At 37.6% G+C, this 21,634-nt stretch overlaps 1 protein-coding gene across 10 annotated transcripts in view; it reads left to right on the forward strand.

Annotated features, from left to right (window-relative positions):
* Positions 1-21,634, forward strand: part of LOC138736622 (pumilio homolog 2-like) — a 117,639-nt gene that overhangs the window by 39,236 nt on the left and 56,769 nt on the right. For all 10 annotated transcript variants that reach the window (XM_069886413.1, XM_069886415.1, XM_069886414.1 and 7 more), the window contains 4 exons: positions 5,072-5,177; positions 7,429-7,613; positions 12,510-12,676; positions 15,448-15,709. In XM_069886413.1, the coding sequence (XP_069742514.1) occupies positions 5,072-5,177; positions 7,429-7,613; positions 12,510-12,676; positions 15,448-15,709 (720 nt within the window). The remainder of the gene's footprint in view (positions 1-5,071; positions 5,178-7,428; positions 7,614-12,509; positions 12,677-15,447; positions 15,710-21,634) is intronic.

The raw sequence follows: 21,634 nt of genomic DNA on the forward strand, positions 1-21,634 counted from the left end.
AATGGCATTAGATAAATATGCAAAATATTAATGCTCAAACGTAATTATGTAAATGTCACTTTAAATCTCCACTATACTAGCATAATTGAAAAATCTATTGAAGCGATGCACAGTGAGTGAATATTAAGAATGTCTAGTGGCCATATTTTACTCAAGGAGTGCAGTTAGCCACATCTGATCATGTTTAGTGGTTGAAGTATTGGATGAGCCACTGCATTTAGACAATTGTACACCAATTATTTGCATTTAGTAGATTAAATGAAATTACTGAAAAATTATTTCTGTGACATACAAGTTGGTTCCCTTAATGAGAATTAATTCAAAATTAAATTGAATTTGTTTGATTTAAAGACAATTCTCAAAAGTGCCAACAGAGGAAGAGACCAACAAAATGAAGACTGAACCAAGGGAGGATCTATTATAAATAACTGAAGGGTCATGCAGGGGAGAATTCACTAGGATGTTCCCTGGATTGGAAGATTTGGGTTACAGGGAAAGGTCAGAGAGTCAGGGCCTGTTTTACCTGAAGAAAAAGGACTAAAGGTTAATGTGATAATAGGTGATTAAAATTATGAGAGCTGTGGATAGGGTAGATAATCTTTTTTTCAGATAGGGGTGTCAAAAACTGAAGGGTTTGTTTCATATCAAAGGGAGGAGTTTAAAGGAGACCCAAGGGGCAAGTTTTTCCTGCAAAGAATGGTTGATATATGGAATGCACTGAGAAGATTTGGTGAAGGCAGATGCAATTGCCATGTTTAAGAAGCTTTTAGGCAGTTGCTTGAATAGGCATTGAGGTAGCGGTAAAGGTTCCATTATTATCACATACTATATTTAGAAATGTAACATGCATGAAATTTTTTAATTTTTGTCTACCGTAAGGCAGACAGAGTCACCACTTTGTCCAGCACCCCTCCCAGAAATCTACAGCTCTGGTGTTCCTAGAAGGTCTCCCCTCCAAAGTCCTGAGCCTACTTAGTTTCTGAGATCAGAAAGTCTCAGGTGTATTCAAGCTATTAGATGCTGTAGGGATACTGACCTAATGATCTAATAGTAACCTGAGGAAATCAGATTAGTTGCCAATGGGCAAAACAGTAAGCATGGATATGGTAAACCAAAGAGCGTATATCTGTACATTACGATTCTAATTCTATGACTAGGGGTTCAGAGATGGAATCTCAATTTGTGGAGTTGGATAGAGTATATCATCAACTGAGGTTGCAGGAGATCATTAGGGAAAATGATTAGTTTGACAAAGAAAAATTGTTTTGAAAGGGCCATTGAAGCTCAGGATAATAATGCATGAATGGCAAAGGGAAAATTGGGAATGATGGAACAAATAGGAAAAATAATGGTGTGTGAGCTAGAATTAAAGCTATAGCTAGACCCTGACTTACAACGTCCTGATGTAATATTTCAAAGTTAACGATAGTCGCTATCTGGTATTTTTGGTTTAAAGTTATGATGTTTCCCTTCACTTGGGATATGTGGCGCAGTGATGCTACTCTCTTGCAATGCTGGGCAATTGCAGCATACTCTAGCAGTCACAAGTGCACTGTACAGTACTGTAGAGCAAACCTGCCACCAGGTAAAATTTGCGTCACGTAAAAGTCGCATTGCATAAAATTCACGTCAAGTCAATCGCGTCAAATTCATGTGTCAAATTGTTATAATAAAGGTTTTCATCGTCTAAAATATTTTTAAAAATGGTGGTGTGCATGGCAGTAATGATTTTTTTACAGCTTAAATTTTGTTGTAATAAAGGCTTTCAATGGTTAAATTACATTTATTTAAAAAAAGGAAAACAATAATTTAAATTTACAGTGAGGGTTTCGGAATGGAACCCTATCATAAGTCAGTGTCCACCTGTATTTGGAGTTTGCAACTTCCTCTTTTTAAAAAAAAGTTCTGATTGGATAAACTGAACAATATGGTGTTAGAAGGGAATTAAAAGTTTTGAGAAACGGAACAGATGCTTAAGTCTAACTGATACCACAGATCTAGTGAGGCCATGATTTCAGTGAAATGAGAAAAGCCTTCATGCCAAGATAATGGTCCTCAATATTGACAGAATTTCAAAGAAAGAAAACATTTTGGAAAGGATAGCAGGGCAACGTCTTTAGAAAAGTTGAGGGCAAATTTGTAGCTGCTCCATATGGAGGGTGAGGGGAGATTCAGTGGACAAGTGGTTTGAGTGATAAGACCAATGATTTTAAAGGATGGGGTTGCAGAATAAAGCAAAGTTGCAATTGTGCATTTCATTCCCTGATGAGATCTCATTGGAATGTTATGCATGCACGAAGCTCTTGCAAGTTGAATTTTAAAACATTAGTGGCTTCATCTACTTATACTTTACAGTTTTTGAGTACTACTTTCTGGTCTATGAGCTTTTGTGGGCTTGATTTTTAATGTAATTCTATTGGTGGATACACTTTTAAGTCACTATTGTAGAATTCTGTAAGCTCAATGTGGAAATAACATGCCACTTAATGGAAGTATGAGTTTAAACCATGTATGCATCTACAAGGAACTAAGGTATCTAACTCTTCATGGCTGGAACACCTCTGAGGTAAAGATAACTGAGGTGCAGATTTACTGGTAGTTATGACTCAGTTTTGAATATTTTTTTCTTGAACTTGTATTTAAAAAATTGTTTGATCTGTTAGAGATAATTTGAGCAGTTTTATTCCTTTCCCCAGGTCCTTATCTAATTTAATAAGGGTACTCCAGGAGTTGGTTTGGTGTTTGAAAATCATATTCTTGAGATGCTAGACTTCATTACTGAGAAGGAAAAGATTATAGTTTTTAAAGCATATCTCTTTCTGTAATGATGCCATTTGAAAAGGAATATATCATGTGCAGTGTTTGAGGTTTTTAATCTTGAATGGTATAGACAAGAATGGAGAAATTTTAAAAAATCTATTGCTTTTATTTATCAATATTGGTTGCCATTCTGCCATCATTCAAATTAACATTCTTGACCATTTTTGTTTTCCCTTGTAAAGCTGGCTGCTGTTTTAACTTATCACTGTCCTTCTGGAGATAAAGTAATAAATATATTCAAAATGGTGGCTGGATTTCCTAGTCCCTTTCAACTATTTCTTCCAGATAGTTGAATATATAATCCAAGTGCTTGATTGTCTTGGACAAATAATTTTGCTGAACCTCTCTTATGTCATTGTCACTGACTTCAGGTAGCTGCTTGTGACTTCAGTTTTTGGGTCAAGGTATTTTCCCACAGTGTAATCATGCTTATTTGATTTTTCCTGATCCTGAATTCAGATAGTATTGATTATTGTATTAAAATTTGATCAGTAATCTAACAGGTGAGTAGTGATCATAAAATTATTGAAACGGACATCATTTGAGAATAATTTATTCAAGTACATAATTGTGGCTTAAAATCGGACAATGTAGGAATGGGTTGTATTGGTTAAGGCAGGCAGAGATGTGATGGTGGATGGGCAAAGGGACGGATTTAAGAAAACAATTGACAAGTTAAAATTTAAATACAGGTAAAATGGCATAACCATGTGTAATGGAAGATTCTAACCTGTTTATTTAAACTTGCCCCTCTGGGTTCTGCAAGGCTGAGAACCTGTTTGTTTTAGAATCAGCAGGCATAAGCTAAATTCCACCAAGGGGCCAGAGATGCAGTTATCTGACTTAAAAGGACATCTGTGTACCAAGAACATTTAATCTTCCTGCTTATTTTGGTCACAGACTGTCAGAGGCCTAGCTTTGATGCAAAATAAACCATTGTATTCAAAGTGATAAGCTGAAAATTATGTTATTCGTTAGAAATCTAGCATGCTAGCTTGCTTGCTTATCTTTCTTGCTGTGCTGGGAACAGGTGCTTCGGTAAGCAGTTTTTGGGTAATATAAGCCATGGTCCCGCTGCTGAAGTTTGAGACTCTCCGAGAGGTGGCAGCATCTCTCAGCAAGAAGAAGAACTTCTGGAGTCCAGCCAGCGTCCCGGTCAGGGAAGGTGGAGAAGCTGCTACTGGCGCCCTGACAACCTACTACAAGTGTGCAGTCGTTGCCTCGCTTCGGCAGTTGGGACCAGTCCAGGCGTTGATAAGTATAGTTGGGAAGGGCTTGCATATTGTAGTTTGAAATCAGCTTTTGAATTTGTAATAAACATTTGTATAAACTGAACTGCTCTGTGTGTCTATTTTCTTTCGGTAGCTCAAACACTGTGACCAATCTAAAACGAACAAAGTGAGAGGTACAAGTTTACCCAAGACAGAGCAAAAAATGTTAAAGGCAGTGCAAAATTAAAGGAAGCCAAAAGGAAATAAAAGGGGGAGAATTTGTAGGGTTTCAGAATTTGTCAAAGACTGGCAAAGAAATTGACAGAGAAAAAAAAAATTAGCACGAGACATTGCTGCTGGAGGCATTTAAAAAGGAAACAATTAGAAAAAGTGATTTGCTTTGTTTTGACAGAAACAGGTAAAAATAACGTGGGATAGGAAATGCTAATGAAATAAAGCACTGAAAGGTTCATTGATGTGTGATATAATCTTGGGTTAACTCTAAAGAAGTTCAAAATGACCATTTTTTAGTTTTTTTTGTCAATGCCAGGTTATGGTTCATTAGTTTCCTTAAATACGATTTCAACCAATGACTTTTTGACTCATGTGTGTTTTTATTGAATGGCAAAGCAAATTACCAGATAACTTTCTTCTGTTTGTATTTCTTGTGCTCCTTTCATCTTGGTTTGTTGAGGAGCTTGAAGAAAAGGCATTTTGATTTAAATGTTCACTTTGTTTTTTCTGTTTGCAACTGTATGGACTTTCACATTTAAACTCATTCTGTTTGAAAATAAATAGTACTTAAGAATCTCTGAAATTAGCACAACCAGTCCTAGTTGCCTTGGGTAAATATGATTTGCTGATATGTTGTTTAAATGCATAGGACCCAATTTTTTTATATATAAATAAATAGTAAAATGGAAAACAACTGGAAATTCGGGGCTTTCTTCCTTCATTGTGAATGACCGAATTCTTTCTACAATAAATAATGTGTATGTAAATTTAACTTCCATATTGTCACTTATTGTTTCTCTTTTTAGCTTTTACCTGCTAAGAAATTCTGGGAATCAGATGATTCATCTAAAGATGGCCACAAAGGAATTTTCCTGGGAGATGAGTGGAGGGATACAGCATGGGGAGCATCCCGTAAGTGTCGCTGACAATATATTTTAAAACTGTACTTTCCATTTTTGTATAAAAGTTGACCATAAAAATACCAAAAAGATTGTTTCAGTCCTGTGACATGGAAATGCACTTTTAGGTGAGCATAAATAGTTATTTTCACCTAAAAGTAAATTGCGCATTGCTTTGAGCAAAGATGACAAATATGCATCATTTTATAGTCTATGTTGTACTTAGATTTGAGTACTTTGCTATAATATTCCAGTGACAAACAATTGTACTCTTTACAGATGTTATAAATTAACATTTGTCTGCTTAGGTTTCTTTTGCTGGTTGTTGTGGACATCTTGAACTTCTCGCTTAATGAAGTCCCTACTTTTCTCAAAGGGTAGCCATCAAACAGTTGCCCAAGAAAAGCAAGGTGAACCAGCAACTGTTGATCAAATGCTTTGAGAGTTTGGTTATGAAGCATATAAACTTGTGGGTTGAGAAGGGCCTGGATGCCACCTTTCTAACAGGCCAGCAGCAGGTGCCACCCTCCACTATGTATTAGATGACCTAGACCATACGATAACATTGACTACAGGTTGGATTTAACATATCTTACAAAAAAAATCAAACTCTGTGATCTCTGTGCGAATAAATTCTCGAGTTGCTCATCAGTGGATCCAATCTGTACTGATTGGCAACATCACCTTTTACTTGCCAACTATTGACACAGTGGCACCTCAAGGCTGCATGCTTTGTCCTCTGTTCTATTCCCTCTACAATCATGATTGTGTAGCTAAATTTGTCTCCAACAAAATCTATAAATAAGCTGATGACAGCACTGTTGGATAAACAGTGGGTAATGTTGAGTCAGAATACTGGATGAAATTTGAAAAACAGTTTGTGTGGTACCAGAGCATCTTACTCCCATTAGCAGTAGCAAGAATTTTATTGTGGACTTTAGAAAAGGCAGCTGAGAGACCCATGAACCTGTTTTCATTGGAGGGATGTTGGTGAAGAGAGTTGGTTCTTTCAAGTGTCCATATATTTGAACGCCTCTCCTGGAGCCAGCACATTAAAACAACCATGAAGAAGACACATTAGCACCTCTATATTCTAAGTCTGAGGAGATTAGGCAGTTTGTCAAATACTCCATCAAACCTGTACATGTGTACTGTGGAAAGTATACTAACTTTTTTTTGGAAACATAAATGCCTAGGAATGCGAAAGACGGCAGAAAGTGACAAATCGAGCTAATTCCTTTACTGGCATTGACCTCCCATCCATTGAAGACCTTCCCATCACCCTGGTCTCAATGTCTTCATGCTCATACCTTCAGACAGCAGGTACAGAAGCCTGAAGTCTGGCACCTCTAGATTCAAGAACACTTCCCCCATCCCAACAGCTGTCAGGCTCTTGAAACTCCTACTACTACCTGAACAATAAACCACTCTGGGACCCACAAGTCATAATCTTGTTGAATGGTAGAGCAAGCTTGAAGGCCCAGATGCCTACTCTTGCTCCTATTTCTTGTATCTTTTGACCACCAAAAGATCTGTCTGAATTATTGAAACATTTTTTTTGCAGTAAATGCAACTGAGTTTTTAATAGCATCCTTTTTGATGTCATGGCATACTGTAATTTAATTCATACCGTTGATGTATATGTACCCGTGTTACTGCAGTAAGTAGGATTTTGGTGCATCTTAATATTGAACTTCTAAATATGATAAATTATCATCACATTTCATATAATTTTTGTGTGTTTAAATAGGATTTCTTTGATGGTTGACTGAAAATCCAGTTTAAAGTAGAATGCTTTAGTTTTTTGTGAATTGCCTTATCAATTCAGTCAATTTCCAAGATATTTCCAAGATTCTTTGCGAGAGAAAAAGATGCTAGGGTAATTTATGATTATATAAAAAATGCTAATTTGCCTTTTCAAAACTGAATTACATTTCTAGCAGCTTTTGATTTTCAGATGTCTAGATTTTGTTGACATCTTTATCTTGTTCGTCATTTTCAGTTTTATTTTGACTCGGGGTATACATTCAAACCCTTTCTATTCTTTATTCCACCATAGAAAGGAGGGGGAAACATTTGGTATATACATATATTTTCTGCCGTGAATTTTATCACTATGTTATTTCTCCTTCATTGGTTCACAATGAGTATAAATCTTTTATTTTTTATATTAGCTTCTTGCAGACTGAGAGAAATCAAGAATTTAGAATTCCATGTCCCCAACAAACAAAAAGTAACCGATTGCTTATATCTATTTTATCCAGACCACACTGTATCACAGCCAATTATGGTTCAGAGAAGACCTGGTCAAGGTTTTCATGGAAATGAAGTCAGCTCAGTTCTCTCTCCCCGTTCTGAAAGCGGTGGCCTCGGAGTAAGCATGGTGGAGTATGTCTTGAGATCTTCACCTGGGGATAAACTGGATACTCGTTTTAGGAAAGGACCATTTGTAAGTAACCAGCCTACAAATAAAATAATTTTATTCTCACTTCATTCAAATTTTAATAGTTTAATCACCAGCCTTCAGTCTACCTGTATGTAGGCTCTAATAATGAGCATTTAATTTTGTTTTTGATATAATATTTGGTTAAGTAAACTGTAGACTTCATAGAAATTTGTAAGTTTTCTATGTCAGTATTGGTGTGATAAAGACATGAATTTGGCAAGAAATTGTCAAATGATAAAAGAGCTGTAGTAACTCTGGAACTTTGTTACTCCTCGAGTTTTGAACATGTGGCATTAAACAATGTGAATGGTAGCTTCATCTTCATTCTGCATCTTATTTGGTCTGTCATTAAAGTGAGTTTTGTTGCATTCAGTGACTCCAGGTTTATTTAGTCCAACTTTCTCTCCACAAATCACTGCAAATATCAAAAATATGAGCTACTGAGGAACTCGGTGGGTCAGGCAACATCTGTCAAGGCAAAAGAATGGTATTATGGACCATGGACTGACCTTTTGGACTGTGGACTGACATTATAAAGGATGGGTTTCTGTTAAGAACTTTGTGCAACTTGTGGTACCTGAGTGCTGATTCGCCAATTGCTTGGAACATTTGAGAGCAAATGGAGAATTCAGCTGTGAAGCAGAGAGCGGCAGAGGGCAGCTGGAGAACTGAGTGAAATGTACATGCCTCATAAGTGAGGATTCGTAAATTTACTGCAATGCATCATCAGTAATTTCTCTCTCCAATGTTCAATAATTATGTCCTTTGTTATCAGTTAAAGAACTGAACTTGGACATTGAATTTTGTGGATATTTTTTGGACTGACTTACTTGACTGACTGACCTGGGGCTTTTGGGAATTTTTCCTTTTTTAATATTGGGCACAGACTGTAATGGTCTGGATTTATGCATATATGATATAAATATATGAAACTTTATAAATATTTGATTTATAAATATATCATACTTGTATATTTGCTCAAGATACTTATAGAGGGATTAATTGTGTTAAGACATTACATGGTTAATAGTCATTAATAAATATAGAGTTAAAATTTAACCCTTTTGAATTGTGCCTTTTGCTCTTGCTGGTTTGAGATGTTACAATAGTTAACTTTTCAATTTCTTTGTATATCCATAATGTCGATCATCCTTTTGCTTCCTCAGATGCTGTCTGACCCTCTGGATTCCTTCAGAAGCTCATTTTATCCAACAGATTCAAGAAAATGCTGTTTCTTGAGTCACTACTAAAGTTTCAAGTAATCTGTTATTGTGCCATATATAGTTCTTGGATGATGTAATTTTATGGCATCTCACCTTCCAAATTCATATTAATGGTACTCAACTCAAGCTCTTTGTCCCCCTTACTCATCTGGTAACTGGTTCATGACAGAGATGTCAAATAGATAGTCTTTTATTAGAAAATAAGCTATTCTGATACAAAGATGAGAAGAGAAATGTTCACATTTTAACATTTGAGACATACTGAAATAATATAAAATAAAATAACATTTTAGAGGTGCAATAGCACCTATAAAATTAATATTTCCCATTTCATTTTTCTTTATGACATGGAAGGAGGTCTTCTGGTCCATTGAGTTTATGTCTTCCTTTAACATATTCTTTCTTTTATATCCTTGGGGGATTTTGGAGTGTAGCATGAGTAGTGTGCTAGTTGGTATCTGCCAAGTTTTTGTGAAAACTCTGCCTTTTTTAATAAATCTCAGAAGAAAGTACAAAGCATTTCAGGTATGTTTTAGGAATTTTTCAAAGACAAAATATAAATGGCAATATGCTGAAGAACTTGGTGGAAAAGTGTAAAAATTAAGTTTGCCCATCATTTTCAATTGGTCTTTTCTGTTGTGTTTCTTTGGGGACTGATGCAAAAGTAAACCCGATTGTATTGAAGGTTTTAGGTTATGTAGAGGCAGAGTGCATCTATCAAATATCAAATGTAATATAAATATTTAAAAGAAACATTTATTATCTTGCAGTGGGTCCTGCAGAACACAAATGGGAAAAAAAAAACAAGTGAATAAATTTGCATCAGACTTGGGTCAAAGCAAGGTGTTGCTTGAGATTTGTCTGTTATGTCAAGCTCCTTCTGAAAGTCCACATAATAAGAAACATTGTCACTTCCATTTTCTTAAGGCTTTTGATTTCTGTGCTAAAACCTCTCAGCTAGTGTTTGCTGTTCATTCCAAATATACAATTTTTTTAATAACTTTATTTTAAAAAAAATTATTTATTGAATTGTGATATATATGTTAAAACACAAATAATGAATAAAACTTAAAAACAATACACAAAATACATGCATGATATTTTAAAACTAATCCCCCCCATCCCTCTTCCCTAACCCACCCACTCTCGAACCTACCCCAAAAGAAAAAAAAGGAAAAAGAAAGGAGATCACATAACATCAAAATTCATCAGTTAATTACCATGGTTTGGATTGACACCACTACTGTGCAACGAGGAGATTTAATAATTCAACCCCATATAATCCAAATACGGGCTCCAAGTTTTACGATAAAGATCATTATCACGTAAATTATATATGATCTTTTCTAACTTCATATGCTATCTCTGAATTCTCAAATCAGTCTAATTTTTCCAGGTAATTGCCAAACATTTTCTAGCCGCAGCTAATGCCAATCTCAAAAAAGCGATTTGAAATCTATTTAATTTTAATTCTAAACTAATCCTCTTAATATTACTCAACAAAAATACTAAAGGATCTAATGAAAATTTCACTTTCAAAATAACTTCTAAATATTCCTTGTTTATTCCGAAAAAATTTCGCAAATAAAGATTTTTCATGTGAATTCATCCACACCTGTGTATCACTGGCAATATCTCATTGTTTCTTCAGTTTATTCATTATTCGTTAAACTCTTATTTGCTTGGTATGTACCTACTGTTCAAGTTGAAATGATATGTGATGTATAATTTTATCACCTTTGGGTTTCCTGCTTTTAAACAAATGACTGGTAATGAAGGCGTATATCTCCAAGTATTAATTTAGTGATTTGACATTGTAATGATCTCCTTTTCATCAGTTTTCCCCTTACTTTAAAGTGTTTAAATATGGCTGATTGACAGCTTCTGCACCTTGTACCTTGAGAATAATAGTTAATACAATTGGCAAGTAATCAGGGAATTTCCTGCAATTGGTTACTGTTTGATGACACTTGTGTGATAATTTTGGACTCAAATCAGCCCATTGCCATTGAATGATGACCTTCACAGTTTAGATCAGCCACTTCTCAACGGGGACCATAACACATTTATGTAAAAGCCTTGTTTTCTTTTCACCTCATTACTCTTTTTTAATGTGGTCAGTAGGAGAGAAGTACAGAAGAAACCAAAACTTAACTGCTTCGGAAGGAAGGGGGCCCATAAACACTCATAAACCTTAAGCAGAGTCTTGGGGAGGGAGGCAAAAAAGGTTGAGAATGGCTTTATCACTCAGACAATCAGTATCTGTCTGAAATGCTTGTGTGGAAGCCAATCACTCCAAATGCATGGTTAATATACTTTCCATAAGCATAATAATGACTGTGTTTGGAAATAAAAAGTAAAACAGCATTTATCTTATTCTTTCATCCTGGTTCTTGCTACTTCTTCCGATGTTTAATTTCTGCAAATTATAAAATCACATTGAAATTTCTCTGCAATTTTTTTAATGATGAATGCTCATTTGGTGACACTCAGTCACTCTGGGGGGACTCTCTTTTGCTTCTCTTTCTCTGACTAAGAGGTTCCTAAGGCAATTTTTGCCGATGGTGAATCTGTCTGCATAACAGCAAGCAAAAACAACTTCATGTAATATATCACTATTTTATTACAATGACAATAAATTGAATCTTTTTTGTTCTGTATAAAATAATGTACAAAATATATAAAGTATGTATATCAGCTACAAAGCAGAACAATGTAAAAACAAACTCAAAATCAAGAGTTGAGGGACAATGTAACATTTAAATGAATCTAACCAATGAGGTAAAAAGGGCTTTTTTTTTAAGATGATGGAATAATAAGAAAGCTGATAGGAATATTATGGAAAGGAAATTTGTTAGCCCTAATCAGTATCCTATTCAGATTTCCTGGAGATATTAAGAAGTAAAACACGGAAATCTGCAGACCCCATGGATGAAGTAAAAACACAAAGCTGGAGAAACTCAGCAGGTCAAGCAGTGTCCTTTATATAGTTAAAAATACATAACCATCATTTTGGGCTCGAGCCCATCATCAAACCTGAAACATTGATAATTAATTTTTACCACTGCTTGACCTCCTGAGTTTCTCCAACTTTGTATTTTTACTTTTTCCTGGAGATATTGTTGGATTGTGATCAGATGCCAGAGCTCATTTTAATCAAATATCACGGAAGTTTGTTTTTACAGCATTGACACTATTCCATCTCAGATTTATTGGATTAATGTTGGCTGTGGATTGAGTTAGGTGCTTTTCTTGTCTTTATTGGAGCGGCATGGTTATTGCAATGCTGTTACAGCGCCACCAACTTGGGTTTGAATCTGGTGCTGTCTGTAAGGAATTTGTATGTTCTCCTTGAGTCTGTGTAGGTTTCCTCCAGGTGCTCTGGTTTCCTCCCACTCTTCAAAAACATAAGAGGTATAGGTCAATGGGTGTAATTGGGCAGCACAAGCTTGTGGGCCAGAAGGGCCTGTTACCGTGCAGTGTGCCGAAATTAAAAAAAAAAAGAAATTTATGACTTGTGTTATTATTTGAGAGGGAATAAACATTTACTTTTATGATTGGGTATTTGAATGTTTGGCAAGTTTCTGCATGAAAATCTCCTGATGTAAACTAATGATGGGGACACTGAACAATTTACATCTTTAGTATGCCTGGCTTAGTGGATTTGTTTCAATAGGGTGCTGGAGACACAGAGCCTGATGAGAATGACAAAGTTGATCAGAAAGGGAAATCTGCACCATTCGAAGAAGATAAAAATAGAGATCTTAAACCAGGAGATGATATTTCCAAAACTAATGGGCTAGTTTTACAGAATGGAATAGATGCAGACTGCAAAGACTTCAAGTAAGTATCTTATTTTTGGTCATTGTAAATTTTATAAACATTTTTAGCCATCAGATTATTTTCTTAAATAAAGGTTTAATCACTTAACCAGTTAGTCTGTTTCCAAATCTTGTAGCAGCACCAAGCACAAAGGCTGCACAAGGATGAATTGAAATTCCCCCTTTTCAACTGTAAGTAACAGGGCAAAATATAAATAATCATTGCAATCCTGGAAGTTTATTCTGAAGTAAAACACGAAAATCTACAGACACTGTGGTTGAAGTAAAAACATAAAACTGGAGAAGCACAGCAGGTCAAGTAGTGACCTTTATATAGCAAAGGTAAAAATATATAGCTGACGTTTCGGGCTTGAAGTATGGGAAAATGTCAGCAGGTATCTGAGCAAAAGAGTAAGGGCGTGGGATGATCGCAAGGCAGGAGGTGATAGGTGGAGAAGGGAGGGAGGGGACAGCAGAGATCTAGGGGAGTAGGGATGGCTGGGTGAAAGGAGGAGGAAGGGAGGGAGAAGAACTGGAAAAGGGAAGGGAAGGGGGGAGGGGGAAAGGAGACCAGATAAGCAGAAACGGAAAAGTTGATGTTTATTCTGAACTTGCTTCAAGGCTAATTTTAATCCATCTTCAGGCATAGCCCAGAACTGGCAAAATAAATGGAAAAGTTGTATCTTAACTTTTTTTATCTGCTTGCATCTCCCTTAACTATACTTCATATATACGGTACCAATTTTATGAAATCTTTGTACTGGAATTTTACACTAGTACGTTGGTAGATGGAAGGTTTCAACCTTTTCACAACATGCGTCATGCCTTCATTTTAATTTGTACTGAGCAATAGCTATTGTTTTAAGTATTCCTGAAATTGTTATCTTTTCTTCCATTCTCTACTAAGTAATCTTAGAATCAAGTTTTGATTTAAGAATATATCTTATTTCACTGCAAATATTTTTTAGCCCAGGATGCATTACAAGTGCCGTAAGATAGGTTTTTCTCCTTGCTCCAGTTGTTCTGCCATTTGGATTTTGAATTTTTTGCTGAGAGAAAAATTGCATATTTTTATAAATATACAGTTTTCCAATAAATATAGGGGAAATTTTGGTTGGGAAGTGAGGAAGGTGTGGGAGAACTCAAATGAATGGAGCAAGTTTGTTTTAGTTGAGCAATTGAAGTTAAACATTTTAGAATAGAAATTGGGGAACCATTGTTTTTATAGTATACCCGAATATGAGAACTCAGTCTCCATATATTTAGATCAAAAATATGGAACAAAAACCATCAAAGTTTTCATGTGTTTGGAACTGTGTGGGCCTCTCCCAATAACTCTGAGTTAAGAAGGGAAGTAGTCTTTGATTTAAGGGAGGTGATATATTCAATGGTAAATTAACTGTCATTCCTTAATAACTAGATTTGGGGAAAATATTTATCATGAATCCATTATATCAGGTGCAGTAGATTTTTTTGAGATTGTTGCCTGAAAATGTTGTAGCCCTAGTTTATCAATTTTAAACTAAATGCCCATTCACTGATGAAAATGTATTTGATACCTATGAAAGGAATCAGTTTTGTGAAGTTGTTATAGTTCCCCATTTAAAATGAGGCTTCATTCACAAATGATTAAAATGTGAAATCTTGTCCACTATTGCCACTTGGAAAGAAAGAATGAGAAACATTGCAAAAAAACTTTTGTAAAGGTGCCCTGAAGTTTTTCCAGATGTATAAATTAGAGTGCAATTACTGTCTGCAAGGAACTTGTATGCTCTCCCTGTGACTGTGTGTATTACCTCTAGGAGTTCCAGTTTTCTCCCACCTTTTAAAAACATACCTTAATTGGTGTATTTGCAGGGAATGGGCTTGTGGGCCAGAAGGACTATTATCGTGCTATATGTCTAAATTTAAAATTTCTGTTTGCTTCAATATCATGCACTACTTTTAAGTAGATTCATGATTTTAAAAGGAAGAGAAAACATTTGGCCTGTAGTCTTGCATGGTAAATGGCTGTTAGGTCAACAGTGGTGAGCTAATAGCTGTAAAGGTGGAAAATTACTGGTAGTGGACCAAAAACTACTTTGTGGGGAACAATATCACTCTCCAGCAGGTTCATAGACATTCCTAACATGTTGATACAATTTCTAAGTTAAAAGAGTAGCAATTTTGATCCATTGTTTTTTGATTAGTGAAAACCACTTTTGAACCCAAGTGAATGAAGAATAGTGAGCTAATCGTGAGTTATATCTCAATAAATTAGCAGTCTTATCCTGCTTCTTTAAGAGAAAATAATCTGCAAAATAAGATTAATGGGCTATTTTGATAGAGGAAAAAAAATCATTATTTGGGAAAAAAATTGCTTGGATAATGATCTGGAGCTGAGGATGGCAAGTATTTGAGAGAGGGTTCAACATGCTTTTAAAAGACTAGTAAATAATTGTGCGTTTTATTGATGTTAGGAAATAAATTGGAGCTTAACTGGCGAATGTCATTCAAGGAATATAAGACAGCATTGGTGAACCAATTTGTTTCATCAATTAACTTGATATTAAAAATAAGTAATTTGCAGTAAACATAATTATGTTACTGATTTAGTTTTGAGAAGCTAAATTTGAAATGCACAGAAATTACTCTTGTACACACCCAGTATCTCATAGCATTTGTAGATGTACTTAAACATTGTTTTAATAATACCACTACAAGAAGCTAATTTCAAAATAATTGCTTTTTGAAAGAATATGTGTCTCATTTGACAAATCTATAAACCCTTATTTATATTTTTCTGCTGCACAGCCGTACTCCTGGAAGCCATCCAGCCTCTCCTACAGAAGTGGCTCCAAACCAGAATACTTCCGAAGGTTTAGGTCATTTGTCCAATACCACAGCAAATAAACCATCTGGAGAAGAGTTTCATAATTCTGACGCTCAAAATTTAGACACCATTGAGGCCACAGTTGGTTTAGATCATTTGCAGTTTGACTATTCAAACAGTCAAGTGTCCATCGACTCGTCAGCAGCAGCTGTGGGTCTTTTTGACTACAGTTCCCAGCATCAGGTTAGTTGGAGTTGGTGAGTGATTTGGTGTTTGATTCTCCTCTGAGGTAAAGCATCATGTACAGAGTTGAGTATTATATGAAATAGAAAACTTTATCAGTGTCCCAAGGACCACATCGTTTAAAACAAACTTGGTTAAGGTTCGCTGCTGCAACTAAAAAAAAAAACTGGCATGATGGCCTTTTATGCCACAATTTTCAAGATTTTTACCTGATCAAGATTTTTAGAACTCCTCTTTGTTGAAGAATTTGGGGGTAAAAAAAAATAATTTTTATGTATCTAAATCAATGATGATCAGAATTTCAAGAACTAATTGGAATTATGAATTGTTTTTTTTTTAATCGTTTAATTTGATGCACTCCACAGGCAGGCTTTCTAAACTGATTTTCAGGAGTAAGTATTTGGTGAATGGAATTGACTGGTGCAGAGGGTTAGGGTTTAAAAAAAAAGTTGGCAGATGCTGCTCTATAGTTTGTCAATACCATACATTTGCAGAATGTATTAATAAACTTTAAGACATTCATTTGCAGTTTGAATCAAAATATGCAATAAAAATGTTTTCTCAATTTAGTCTTCATTCATTTCACTTTGAACAATTGGACCTGACATTTATTTTTACTCCTTTATGCTTCTGAGGCATAAAGTAGATTTTCTTACAACAAATTTTAAAACTTTGAAAATGTCTCTTTATGAACATTAATGTAATCTATTATCAAGCTGTATTTTCACATCATTTAGATCAGATTTTGCTTTATTTTTAAATTAGCCTTCATCTCATTGCTTGCAGTTTTTTCCTCTTGCTCTATCTATGCATGATGTAGGTTTTGGTAGCTCTGTGAACAAATAATTAGCGTAAACGTGCATGAAAAGAAAATAGCAAAGAAGTAGGACCTAAAAGGAAAAATGAAGAGATTCAGCAAATAAGTTTTAATTCTGGGTCACGCTCACATGTCTGTCCATGGCCTTATGTACTGTCCCACCCTGACAACCTGCAGAGTGGAGGATTATCACCTTATTTTCTGTCTGGGCACCCTCCAACCACATGGCATAAGCATTGACTTTACTGCTTTCCATTAAATCTGCTTGACTTTGTTTTACCCTTCCACCCTTTCCTGTCTTTCCAGTTCTTTCACCCATGTAGCCCTGCTATCCCCCCTCCCCCTCATTGCTGATGTCCCCTCCCTCCTTTCTCCACCTATCACTTCTGCTTTGCCACCCCTCCCCCCTCCTACTCTTTTGTTTGGATGCTTGCCAACATTTTCTCATACTTTCATGAAGGGCTCAAGCCCAAAACGTTGATTATGTATCTTTGCCGTTGCTACATAAAAGACACTAGGGGTTTTGAAGACTGCAGGCAGGTAACAGCACAATCAAGGAATTTTGCCACTACACGGGCAGTCTAAAAAGGAAGGTGTAGGAATTTTGAATCAATTTCTGGACCACGATTTATCCTGCAGGACCCCTGCAACTTTTTGGAGGAAGTCTGCAGTGTAAATCGCACTGGAAAAATTCATTGTTGGTCATTCACTACTGCACGCCCAACCACCGGAACTGTTGCACTCAGGTACTTGCAGACTAAAAAGGTGCCCAGTGTGAACAATCACACAGGCAGTAATTATGTCCCTTCCCCTCCACCCCCTCAATATTGCAGTCTAACAAAACATTATTGTTTGACCTGCTGAGCTTCTCTGGCATTTTGTGTTTTTACTTCAACCACTGTCTACAGAATTTTGTGATTTACTCTTAGTTCAAAATGTTTGAGGTTGAAGCACCTTTTTTTCTATGTTTTTCCACACAGTCACCTTGCATTGCTGGTTTATAATTCAGCATAATAAAAAAGAGTTAAGGATTTTATCATGGAAGGCAATTGTTTTGAATTTTGCTTGTAGTGTTAAATGGGCATCAGCTGAGCTAAACAGATCAAGAATGTGCAGTTTATAAAGTTAGGTACAGTATTAAGTAATTAAAAGGCACTAATTATGCAAGGATAGCAAGGACTTCGTTCAAAAGAAATTTTGCTAGAGTGGCAACCTGTAGTTCTGAGCAGAGCATGGAGAACCTGGAGTTGTTCTCTTTAAAACAATAGACCATTTCACGTCAGGCCTCCGTCTGGAGGCTGGCTACAAGAGCGGATGGAAAACTTAAAACTTACCTTTCAGACAGCATCCCTAAAAGGGTGCTCCAGCATCCCATTCATAATGAGAGGTGCCTTGTGGTGCACTCCGGAGCTGATGGAGACAGGGTGACTAATGCCATAGCGTCACCCGTCATAAATTTGTGACAGAGCAATGGCCGTCTTCCCTACCCATAAATCCCCCATGCAGCTGGAACCATTCTGTAGTTCCCAGGACATTCCAGCTACATGGGACATTATGGGTAGGGAAGACGGCCATTGCTCTGGTGCATTTTGAGCTGCAGAGAGTGACCCCGAAGGCCGAAGCAGCCTGGTGTGGCTGTCACAGCCAGCACTATGTGACCCCTGCTAACGGCTCCCGCTGCCTTGATGGCTGCCGCCCATGACTTGAGAAGGACATGGAGGGAGAGGAGTGAGCGGGGAGATGGGTTTTAGGCTGATGGCATCATCAGCCCAAGCCTAACCAGCCTCTTGCACTGGCTGTACATTGAGTTGAGGCAGCGGTGTGCAGTGCTCTGCTGATTATCCTTCCTCGAGAAGGGTTGAAATCGGCACCTCGGAGCCAGCCATGGTGCATTCAGAAAGGCGAAGAATCTCTGCCTTTGCAGACTGGTGTTTCCCTGCTTGAAAGTGTCTTCTGACACTTCAGAGATTGTTAATGTTTGTAAATTGTAGTGAGGTTTGATCAAAATGAATAAAAAAAGAACTGTCACGCAGAAAGTTAGGTTATCAAAGGATTCAAGCTCAGCAGGTCAGATAGCATCCATGCGTTGAAATGGACATTTAACCTTTTGGATCTGAACTCTTTATCAAGAGAAAGCTAAAAGGAAAAAAATACATATGGAAAGGGGGAATGAAGGTAGAGGCCCAGAGATGTCAAAGTATAGCAGAGAAGGTGTGAGAGGTAGAGGGACAGGCAGGGGGGGAGAAACCATTTAAAGGAAGAAGGGAAATAAACAGACAGGGAAAATAAAAAGTACAGAAAGAGATAGAATCAGATGTGAGTGGGGTTCCCTAAAATTATGAAAATCAATGCTCATGTAGTTAGGTTTAAAACATTCTAACAGGAATTGATGTGTTCCTTATAATTTTATGCTTGACCTCACTCTTGACAGTGGTTGAGGCTGATGACAGACATCATTATAGGAATGGTTGGGGAATGAAATAGTTGACCACTGGAAGCTAAAGTTCAGACCCACAAAGGTATGTTACGTGCCCAGAGGACCCCAAAACCCAGCAGCAATAGATATTCACGAGGACAAATGGTTACTTAAACGAAAGTTGCTTTTAATGATCTTTAAATATGAAAACTGAATCACATTTTAACTTATCTCTATTGACTTACTTTAAGCCCCTTCTAATTCTAAGTGCATGTGTATGTAATGTGTGTGTAAGTTCAGAAAAGTTCTTTGATTCACAGTCCAATCTCACTGCTCATTCCTCCAAGTTCACTGGTTGCAGGCAATTCTTATACTGTGCACAGAATTTAACATTTATAAAGTTCACCAGGCTTTGGTGCCTGAAAGGTAAATGGTTACCACTCAGGAAGGTTCTTGACAGTTTTTAGAGAGAGATTTGTTGTTTGCTGGACACCCACATCTGATTCCTTTTAATCAGCCACTTCAGTGTCTTGCCGAAGAAATTTGCCCCCTCAGGGTTTTCCAGATGATAACTTTCTTTCAGGTCACCACAGAGTTCCTTTTGTTTCCCTTATTTCAAGTGAAACATTAGACAGCCAGTCCTCTCCTCTTGCATGAACCACAAGGGCTTTGACCAGGCTGAACTAAGCACTCACAACCCATCTTCAAAATGGGGTTTTCCACAAGCTTGCCAACTTGTCTTGTTCCAGTCCCAGTTGCTGTTGCTGAACTCTAGCACTGTAGAACTGTTTTACTCTCTCTGCTTGCAAAACCACATGAACCTCCTAGAATAGCAAGTTCCACTCCAAACAGTCTGCAGTTCTGACAAGTTCTTTCATCTGTTGCCATTAGTGAAGTCTCTTGGGCACTCCCCAAAGCTTTTGCAAAGGCTTTGGGGTCGACATGTCTAGCATGAGCAGAGCTCCAGTATTTTAATTAAGATCCGTTTTAAAGTGTTTATTTGTGACATCCACTAAAGTCTGCCCCAATTTATCTCCCAAAGACATATCTATATACAATACAAACACAACATAATCTGTCACAGGGAGCGTGGGTTTTTTTAAGAAGTGTTCTCTGAATTTGCTTTTGGTCTCAGCGGTGCAGAAAAGTAAAAGATAAAGGTTCCATTAGTATCATATAATACTACAGTTGGAATGTAACATGCATGAAATTCTTTAACCTTTTTCTACCATAAGGCAGACAGAGAGTCGCCACTTTGTCCTCACAGAAACCTTCAGCACTTAGTATTCCGAGGCGGTCTTCCCTCAAAGTACTGACCAGGCCTGATCCTGCTTAGCTTTCGAGATCAATCTCAGGTATATTCAGGCTATTCTGTGCTGAGGGGCCAAACCAAGTACAGTAGATTAGGTTAGATGACATGCACATGAATCTCTGTCTTGCCTGTTTGTGGCCCTGGATGGAAGCAAGGTGGAGACGTAGGGTCTTTCTGTGGTTACAGTGTGGAAGGCTGGGTGAAAAGTGAAGAAAGAGCAAGGGAGTTTCAGAGACTTATCCTTGTGAAAAGTGGATAGGGGTGGCTGGTAGTGGGATTGTGCTGAAGTTGGTGGAAGTGTCAGATTTGGAATTCTACAGTTTTGGAGAAAAGGAGTGGTGTCCTGGCTGGAGGTGGGAAGACGCTAGTCGAGAGGTCACAAGTTGATGTCGAGGTAGAAGTTTAGTGGAGCAGGAACAAGCAGAAACTGTTGTCTCCCAGATGCAGTTTTGCCAGAATTTTAGTTCCTCGACTGCACATCTGCGACCTATCAGGTTAGAAGCTGTGGTGAGGAGATCTCCAAAAGAGATAATATGACTGAGAGTTGACAAATTTGGAGTGAAAAGAATGTCAGATGACATTGTTTTTTATATAGCAAGCTCTCTAATGTTGATTGCAGTGCCTGATGAGATGGTGGAAATTAGATAAATGCTTTAAGCAGGAGATAGTGGTGGGAATTACTAGGCCAATGAGAGTGTGTGTATTTGACTAATTGACTAAGAATCACCAGAGGCGTATTGGATTAAATAGCTTTTCACGAAATTGACTCTGAATGGCAAGTAAAGGGCTGTGGCGGCTCACCACAAGGCAGGCGAACCGGCCCCACTTGTAAGCAACCTGGCCAAAATGGCGCTGTTGGGGGTTTCCGTTCCTTCCAACTCGGGGCTCAGAAACCCGCGCTTGGGGACCACGTGACGCCTGAGTGACATCGGCGCCCTCCAGCGCGGTTCTCAACCAGGTCCGGGCTGGGAGTATAAGTGCAGCCCAGCAGCCTGCAATAAACTAGTCTGCTCACTGAGCTGAACCTGTCTGGTTGTGTGTGTTATTGCAGGAGCAGTGTAGCCGCCTCTACAATTGGTGACCCCGACTGGTTCAAACGTCTTTGAACTCATCATGAGCGAGCCTGGGATCAGCACTATAGCCGTAAAACTGCCTGAATTCTGGGTTCAGGAGCCGGAGACCTGGTTCAGCCACACGGAGGCCCAGTTTCACCTCCACCAGATTTCGTCCTACACGACCAAATTCTACCTTGTGGTCGCTGCCCTGGACCAGGCCACCGCCAGACGCTTGCTGCACCTTGTTCAGCACCCACCCGCTGAGGACAAGTACGAGACCATCAAGTGAGTGCTTACCGGGTCCCTCGGACTATCCCGACACCAG

The sequence above is a fragment of the Narcine bancroftii genome, chromosome 6 (assembly GCF_036971445.1).
Source record: "Narcine bancroftii isolate sNarBan1 chromosome 6, sNarBan1.hap1, whole genome shotgun sequence".
Lineage (NCBI taxonomy): Eukaryota > Metazoa > Chordata > Chondrichthyes > Torpediniformes > Narcinidae > Narcine > Narcine bancroftii.